The sequence below is a fragment of the Panthera uncia genome, unplaced genomic scaffold (genome assembly GCF_023721935.1).
Source record: "Panthera uncia isolate 11264 unplaced genomic scaffold, Puncia_PCG_1.0 HiC_scaffold_450, whole genome shotgun sequence".
Lineage (NCBI taxonomy): Eukaryota > Metazoa > Chordata > Mammalia > Carnivora > Felidae > Panthera > Panthera uncia.
In genome coordinates, this window is record NW_026059595.1 from 34107 (window position 1) to 43197 (window position 9091).

The 9091-nt window shown below is 41.3% G+C and overlaps 1 protein-coding gene across 2 annotated transcripts; it reads left to right on the forward strand.

Moving 5' to 3' along the window:
- Positions 1-205: 205 nt before the first annotated feature.
- On the forward strand, positions 206-8318 carry LOC125918107 (solute carrier family 22 member 3-like). Of its 2 annotated transcripts, XM_049624148.1 has the most exons (5): positions 241-1540; positions 3934-4088; positions 5813-5981; positions 6860-6977; positions 7991-8318. In XM_049624148.1, exons 1-5 carry the CDS (start codon positions 1464-1466, stop codon positions 8219-8221), a joined length of 750 nt encoding a protein of 249 aa, XP_049480105.1. In that variant the 5' UTR covers positions 241-1463; the 3' UTR covers positions 8222-8318. The 2 variants fall into 2 exon arrangements, with proteins under 2 accessions (XP_049480106.1, XP_049480105.1); XM_049624149.1 differs by lacking the exon at positions 7991-8318 and having other exon boundaries at positions 206-1540; positions 6860-7984.
- The last annotated feature ends 773 nt before the right edge of the window (positions 8319-9091 follow it).

Here is a 9091-nt window from a genome sequence, read left to right on the forward strand (position 1 = left end):
AATGAAATGTGGCCTTTTGTAGCCACGTGGATGGAACCGGAGAGTGTGATGCTAAGTGAAATAAGTCATACAGAGAAAGACAGATACCTTATGTTTTCACTCTTACGGGGATCCTGAGAAACTTAACAGAAGATCACGGGGGAGGGGAAGGGGGGAAAAAGTTAGAGAGGGAGGGGGGCAAACCATAAGAGACTCTTAAAAAGTGAGAATAAACTGAGGGTTGATGGGGGCTGGGAGGGAGAGGAAAGTGGCTGATGGGCATTGAGGAGGGCACCTGTTGGGATGTGTGCTGGGTGTTGTATGGAAACCAATCTGACGATAAATTTCATATTTTAAAAACTGTGGGGAATGAAATAGTGGGACAGTTTAGGCTATTGGTTTTGGTATGAAGAAGATCATGAGGAAAGAAAGTAACTGAGCCTAATGATCTGATTCAACAACTTTTGTAAGTGTGGCGGTCTCCTTTTCTTTCCTTGCAGCAAGAGCGTAGGACTGAAAAGGGCATGTTGGTTAATAGGCAAGTAAAACTAATTGTGATGATAGATTGCTCTGTGAGTCTTGGCACGTAGCTGAGAGGGAGACAGAAGAATTGAGTAACATTGCTGTAACAAAACTCTCTCAGTTCTCAATAATTTATTTATACACATATGTTTTCCTGGCATGTGTATTTATAAAAATGAAAAATGGAGCAGAATTGATGTTTGGCCATAACTGACTCTAGTAATAAACAGTCTTCTTCCACAGATGACATGAACTGGCTGGAAAACCCCAGGCTTTCTTAACATTCTTCTAGAAACAGAGAGCCGCATTTCCAACAAAATGTTACCCCTGTGCAGTAATTCTTTTTCAAGATTCCTACATTTTCTATTTGCATCTGTTGCAGTCTAGTAACTGTAATTATAACCCCATCAGAAAGGATGAAAATATTTCGAGACGTTGTCACAGGGAAAAATTTGTAATTAAATGTCAACTTATATATATAGTTTTTACACACAGAAGTATCTGTGTACCTCACGGCTGATGCAATACGCACTGACACAAAACACAATAAAATATGTTCTGCTTATAATACGAGGGTGTAGGTATGTGGGAATGAAAACAAGAACTCAAAGAGAAAAAAAGATCGACTTCAGATTGAGACCACTGAGGAACTGGTTTTTACTGGGTGATGGTAGGTGTCCGGTGGCTTCAGTATTTAGACTGTTGGAGACAGTGGGGACATCTTTGCCAGTTATTGAAACTGACCAAAAAACAAAAACAAAACAAAACAAAAAAACCCTTACGTATCAATATAAAAATATGCATGTGAAACATTTAAAAAATGTAAGGAGTGTTTGGGCAAAAATGTTTAACGATCACAGATCTAGACAGAAGACCAGATGTCTTGAGGATAAGCATGGTCACGTGACTCCCATGCATTTCCTTTGTTTTCCCAGTTTGACCTCGTGTGTGTCAATGCTTGGATGCTGGACCTCACACAAGCCGTCCTAAACCTGGGCTTCCTGGCCGGAGCCTTCACCTTGGGTTATGCGGCGGACAGGTAGGCACGAATATGACAGCCATTGACATGATGCATAAGTGTGGGGATGAAAATATTTTATGTTAACATTAGGAAACAATTTTTGTCAAACTTGGGGGGGGGGAAATCTTATTTTCTCTACCTGTGACATTCACACTTGTTTGGTTAGACTAATTCTCTCCTTGTTGAACTACGTCTCCTTACTGCTTGAACTGTACAAATGGATGGGACCGCTCCCCGTGGATCTGAAAGCATCTTAGTGGAAACACACACCGGCAAGGCAGTAACTTCATCATGGGACAGACGGATAGCTGGCTGGACACTGCGGACAGAGTTGATTCCCTGTGCTTCCATAACTCACTGGTTGTGGTCTGGATTAATTTAGTCATAGAGTCGGCCCCTTCCCAATATGTTTCGGTTATATTTTTTAAAAGAAATCCTTGTATTTTATTCTACAAGTTAAAAACTCTGCAAGAAAAAAAAAAACACAGTTTTTCCAAAGACCTTTAAGAGAATTTTATCTATTATTTAACATTCATAAAGATATAGATTAATGGCAGACATGGTGAGTATGTATACTGAACATAGTAATTTTTCTATTCAAACATTCCTGTTTCAGACATTATTGATGTTGGTTATTATATCCATGCCTAACTATTCCTTTATCCCAATTCTAACTATGAAAATACATGCAGTAATTTAATAATTCCTTCTATACCCCTTAGGACAGGGGTAGGAAAGCTTTGGCCATTGACCGTGTCTGGCTGGATATCGCTCTGGTCACTCTAAGCCCAGCCTTGATGGGTCCCTGTGACCCAGCACACAGTGCACAGTGCTTAAGGGTACTTCTTGGAGAACTGCCCACAGCAATTAATTAGCTAATTGGAGACAATAAAATGCCCCAAATGCTTTAGCCAGTTGACAATCTGAATTTGGCCGGATCAGGACTTCAAAGTATAACCTTTGTTTTCTTTTTCTGCTCCCTCGTCTGTCTCTTATTTTTCTCCTGCGGCCCCCTGCCCCCATCTTCTGCATGTGAGTTTCTCCTTAATCCTTGTGTCTGATGCTCTTTCCCCGTCTTTTATCCGTGTTTTTTTCTATGGTTTCCTCTTATAGCCCTTCCCCTTCATCTTCCTTTTCTTAATCTCCCCAAACATCACTTTCTCTCCTAGCTGCTATGGCTTCGAATTGAGTGACGTGTTTTCAACACGTATTTCTTCATTTTAGTTGTTACTCTTCCTGATTTAAACATTAGGTTTTGCTGCTTCTTCATGTTCTTCTCTCACAGTCAATAAACATAATCCCCAAACAAAAGAACTCAACTAAAGGAGGGGGGGCTTTTCCTACCTATGTTCCAGCAGGGGCCTGCGCACCTGTCCTCATTGATGATTCCGTGCTTTGAAGAAGAAGACAGACCCATGAACGATTCTGCCTCACCACAGGGCCAACCGTCTGTCGGCTCCTTCTCTGCTTCTATATCGTGGAAGGAAAGGACCAGAAACAATTTAATAGGCCCCAAATCTACCAGAGGACAGTGTAGGAAGGACAGACGGTGAATTTTAAAATCGGAATAAATGAGAACTACTTCCGTCTCTGCTCCGCTGACTGAAGCAGGACACTGCATGAGTGAATTTGGTGGGAATTTCTATGGGAGAATGTTTTTGAATCAAGTCTCATAAAGGTCATTGACGACAGACTTTCACCAGCCAGTAATCTGGCACAGTTGTACTGAACCGTTTAGCATCAGAATCCCAGAGTATTGCCCACGACGGTAACCTGTGCCCTTTGCCTACGCCTTTAGTAACAGCTACGTAAACGGTGAGACTAAAATGCGAAACTTAAGAACAGCTCGCCCTGGTCGTGAACTTTAGAGTTTATAAGCAGCTTTCACATCAGCATTGCATTTGAGCCTGTACAACTTCACTGTAGAAAGGGAGGGGAGAAACAAGCAAACAAACAAAATCTGAATCTTGGTTCCCTTAAGAAATGGACCCAAGGTCGCATGGTTGGTGGATGAGTGAGCCACGACTGAAGCCCGCTCCTGGGGCTTTCTCCCTTTCTCCTTCCAACTCCACCCACAAAAATGCTAGAAAGGTATCAAACAAAGCTGGGCCACTGGGGTGACCCTATGTGATAGAGAGGGTCATCTTTTTGGAAACTGCAATCCCCCCAAAAATGCATTCTGTGCCTTGCGTTTTGTAATGCCATTTCAGGAACACATGTCCTTACTTGCCTGGTTTTGCTGCAAAACGAAACGCAGAATTTTCAGCCATCCTGTACACGGTGGTAATAATGCAGCGTCGAAAACAAAATTTCTGTCCTGAAGCCTCTTCTAACAACACTTACCGATAGTGCTTTTCACTGTGTCGGAGAAAATGCCAAAGGTGACTTCTTCCTCTCTCTTTCTCAAAAAGGTACGGCAGGATAGTCATTTACCTAATATCCTGCTTCGGTGTTGGCGTCACCGGTGTTGTGGTGGCGTTCGCACCAAATTTCCCCGTGTTTGTGACCTTCCGCTTCCTACAAGGTGTGTTTGGAAAGGGCACGTGGATGACCTGCTACGTGATCGGTAAGACACTGCTGCGCTCCGTGTCTCTTTGACGCCAGGGTCAGGTGTCTGGGCGGTGCCGGCCGCTGAGCCTCCTCGGGCTCGCATGATGAGGCTTCGCGGCTGCCACGAATGATCTCTGCAAATAGGAAGGTCGCCGCGGTGAGACTCTGACTCTGGCAAAATGAACTTCTCATTTTTAGGTCCTGGCCACATACGGAATATCACAAAATACGGGGGTGAACCACACTCTTGCAGATAACTGCTGTACTGTTATCACAAGTTATTGTTTGCCTTCTCGGAGATTGACGTTTATGAAAAATTTCAGCAATTCTTTGAAACCTTTTTAAAGCATTCTCTGTGCATTTCTGGGATATAGTTTGAGACGACACTCCTGTGTTCTCAAATATTTCTTAATTCTATTCCTTGTGTACAAGTGGAGAGCTTTTTAACTGTGAAGGAGATAGGACCTAAAAATGAGAAGCTCATTTGTGAACCTTTGTTACTTCCGTAACCAGAAAGTTTGACCTTTCTAGAAAGAAAAACTTCCCTTTGCTGTTTGCTCCTTTTACTGAGAAAAGTCCTGGATGCTACTTGGGCTCTGTTGCCAGTGATGTCCAGACCAGTCACCTCCTCTAAGGGTCATGGTGGATTCGTGACCAGGGAGAGGCAAAAGCTTCTTTTACAGTATTGCTCCGGATCTTTAGGCTTCTAGTCCCTTCCATCACTGCTAGACAATCCTTCCCCAAGCAGTGCCCACCTTAAGGACCCTCTGAAGGTCTTTGTATGGGCCGGGAAGGAGAGAGAGTGTCGGGAAGTTGCCTGTCGCTGGCTGGGGCAGAAGGGGTAACTTTGGCATATGAAGCATTTCTAAGGAGATCTAAGTGTAGGTGAATTTTCAAATCTGCGATCTTAGGGCACAACCAAGTAGCGTAATCCCAAGATGATCAGAATAGAATTAATGACAGATAGAAATGGATTCATTTGGGTGGAGAAGGATGCCAGCAATAAAATTCCCCATGTGACTTTTAAAGAGGTATCACCTACATGTAAAGTCTGATACTGTGGAGAGGACCATCATGTAATAGAAACTATCTTGTGATCTTGAAAAAATCATTTGTAGAGTCTAATGCTCATAAAGAATCTCCTAAGGAGACTATAATATGCACACCTTTAGAGATACCGTGATAGAAATCTAGCCAGTTTGTTTTACTTCTGTATTGATACAATAGTCATCATTTAAGCTTTCCTAAAATCAACAGATACATTTTTTTGTATAACGAGAAGAGTGCTGCGCTGTGTGTGTAAGATGAGTGTGGCCAGTGCCTGCCAATAACTGGCAGAGAAGAGAGTGAGCAGAAAACCCAGCTCCAGCAGGCATGGAAGTTTTAGTGTCCTTAAGAATGTTGTGGTGTTGGGGCACCTGGGTGGCTCAGTCGGTTAAGCGTCCGACTCCAGTCATGATCTCACAGTTTGTGAGTTCGAGCCCCACGTCGGGCTCTGTGCTGACAGCTCAGAGCCTGGAGCCTGCTTGAGATTCTGTGTCTCCCTCTTTTCTCTGCCCCTCCCCCACTCATGCTGTCTCTATCTCTCATAAATAAATAAACTTTAAAAAATTAAAAAAGAAAGAGAGAATTCTGTGGTGTTCTAACAATGCCGATGGATATGACAGATGTAATGTCTCTGTGTGTTTATTTTGGAGCTCAACTCGAGCTTCCCTAACCTCTGTGTTTGTTTTCCTTCAGTAACAGAAATAGTAGGTTCAAAGCAAAGGAGAATTGTGGGGATAGTAGTCCAAATGTTCTTCACCCTTGGAATCATAATTCTCCCTGGAATTGCCTACTTTATCCCCAGTTGGCAAGGGATCCAGCTAGCCATAACGCTGCCCAGCTTTCTCTTCCTCCTTTATTACTGGTAAAGTGGTTCTGGTCATTATTGAATTTATTCTTATTCCACAGAAATGTAGAATCTGCACTTTCTAAACCAACAGGAAAATGAAAGCAATTAAGGAGATTTTCTGACATCTCCAGAGTAGCCGTGGGCTTTGAGAATTTCTAGAGTGTTTGAGAATTTATAGAGAGTGATCATTAATTGACTAATAGTTCTCATTAAAATAGATTAATAAAGTACCAAAACACAAAACTCCAGAGTATTAGTTATGTTTTGTTATTTTGTAATATTTTCACGAACACTGTAAGGTAACAAACCCTACCTGCCGATATTTCAACATGCAAATTAAATGCAACGAAATCGCTTTGCTTCCCTGTGTGTTCTATTATGCAAATTAATATTGTTCAGGAATCCTCTCAGGAATAAGAAAATGTTGAGAGCATCAGAAAATTAAGTTACCAGAAAGCTACAGGTGTATACATTTGACTCTTACTGAAGCGAATACATTTTGATCATTTCTCTAATTTAATTTTAATATATGGGGAAATCAGTTTACATACATGCCTAAGTGCCCATTGAATTCTTTTCACGTGTGTAATTTCAGTTCTTTTCATGTGTGTAATTTAGGACACTGTATTCTAGGTTAGCCTGGTCTTACAAGAACAATGTAATATTGATTGTTTTTATCATGACCAATGATCCAATTATCAAGTGAGCATTTTTTCCCTCCATTATAAGCTTTCCAAGATAATCTATGTTTCAAAGAGCATGTTCTAAACTCTCAGAATCTCCTAAAGTTCTATCTAATTGCAAGCTCTATTTTAAGAGGGAAAGTGAGGTTGTTAATTAACTGTTAAGGTTTTGAAATTCCTAGACATAACTCAACAAAGTCTTCTTGCCAGGGTGGTTCCTGAATCTCCTCGCTGGCTGATTACTCGGAAGAAAGGAGATAAAGCATTAAAAATTCTGAGGAACATTGCCAAATGCAATGGGAAGTATCTCTCACCAAATTACTCAGAGGTAATTTCATTTATTACTGGTAACAAATATTATTCAAGTGAGTGAATTAATTTGTCTCATTATCAAACATCTGACTAAATCATTTTTAGTTTGGCTTTAAAAAAGGAAAAAAAAAACCGCCTTGGGGAGAATCACAAGGTGCATTAGAGAAGACACACTTGGAAGCTGTGACAGCATTAAGGTTGAGCCCAACTGGCCACTTAGTCCGTATTTTCATAGTTGCACCTTGTCACTTACATTATTAAACTTTACCTACTGTAGGCCCCGTACTATGAAATCATTCATTCATCTTAATTGCACAAACTAGAGATCTTTTCTTGACATTCAGTGTAGTCTAAAGATTTGTCTTTAAATTTAGTCTTGGAAATACTGTTTCTTCGAATCAGAACTTGAGCAAGAATGTAGTTTTCAACCTTTAGACTTACACATGCTGGCTGGCCTACTCCTCCCTCCTTACCTCGTTCCCTTCCTCCCTTATTTTTCTTCTTCCTTTGTCTAGCAAAGCCTTTTGGGGTGCTTCTGTATCATTACACTAAAAGAAATGGTGGGGACTAAAGCTTATTCTTTGCTCTTTGGAAGCTTTGATATGCCTCAGATATATTTGAAGCCACACCTGAATAATTAGAGAATAATATCTAAAAAGATATGGCAATGTGGGGCGCCCGGGTGGCTCAGTCAGTTGAGCGTCTGACATCAGCTCGGGTCATGATCTCGTGGTTTGTGGGTTTGAGCCCCGTGTCGGGCTCTGTGCTGACAGCTCGGAGCCTGGAGCCTGCTTTGGATTCTGTGTCTCCTTCTCTCTGCCCCTCCCCTTCTCATGCTCTGTCTCTCTCTCAGAAATAAATAAGATTTTGAAAAAAAAAAAAAAAAAAGACATGGCAATGCTTTACTACAGAGACGAAGTGAATATAGAATAACAGAAGATTTCTTATAAAGGGATGTGAGGGAAGAATTTTTGGAAGTTACGAATCTTGAATATTAGGTTGCTAACATTTTTTTTTTTTTTTGGGTAGCACTCAGTTTCGATAGAACATTCTGAGAGAAAACAGGCTTTGTTGGTATTATTATCACCTCCCCAGCCCCCCAGAACTTGGTCGGAGATATTTGGATTTCTACCTTTTTCCTTCACTCTTATGTTTGGCAACAAGCAGGAGCCTCCATGTTTACAAAGGTTTCAGTTGACCAGTTGTCACTGGATTGTGATGATGTACCTGGGGGTTTACAGATTGTACAATGTGTGGTAAAGATAAAAAGAAAAAAATCTGCTTTAACCATTAAGGTTAAAGCGATCCTGGTTCTCTGAGCACCTTTGGGCTGTATATTCCTTTCAGGGAAAAAGTATCCACTGCCTTCACACCTTGCTCTCATCCCGTTAGCCTTGGCCTTCACAACAGGATCAAACGTATAATAATCTGCACTCAGTTTTAATAGTCCAATAAGTATTTTTACTCCTCGCTCAGCAGTATACTGAAGACACTGCACACGTAGTCCTGGCGTTAAGCATTTGTCAGATCTACATCAAGGTTTTAAAAAAATAGAAAAAAAAAAAAAAAGAAAGAAAGAAACCAGTGTGTTCTGATGGCTTCCAGAAGAAGGCACCACTTGACGAGGCATGTGATGTGTTATTGTGAGTACCGCTAAGAGGCCCCAGCTACTTCTGCACATCCTCGGGGGACCAGTTCAACGCTGCGCCCATAGACCCACTGACCCACTTCTAATTCACAAACACTGTAGAGACATTTCCCCGGGGAAGTAGTCCAATGCTCTACATGGTTGTGCTTGTGGAAGGATCGTGAATGATGGATCCAGTGGCTTCCAAAACATGTTAACTCTGGCTTTAAGCAGTGAGATGATCTCCATTTGAAAGTCAGGTTCGAAGCCAGACATGAATTTCTCTCGGAGTTTAGTGCCCCAGCCACCACTGTCTGATGATTACATATTGTGATTGGCTCATAAGCCTCTTCGGTCTTTAATCTATAGGTTCCTGTTCTTTTCTTTTCCTTGCAACCTTGGGAATAAAGAATGCTAGGGTTTTTTTTTTTTTCTTTCTTCCTCTTTTTTTTTTTTTTTTGTTTTGTTTCTGTAGACTTTTCTGCAGTCTAAATTTTGTTGAT

Bases quoted from the DNA above. Each gene is read 5' to 3' on its own strand.
- LOC125918107 (XM_049624148.1), top strand. From the start codon at position 1,464: ATGCTGGACCTCACACAAGCCGTCCTAAACCTGGGCTTCCTGGCCGGA. The intron at 1,541-3,933 runs GTAGGCACGAAT...TTTCTCAAAAAG, and splicing joins TTGGGTTATGCGGCGGACAG to GTACGGCAGGATAGTCATTT. The intron at 6,978-7,990 runs GTAATTTCATTT...TTTTTTGGGTAG, and splicing joins TCTCACCAAATTACTCAGAG to CACTCAGTTTCGATAGAACA.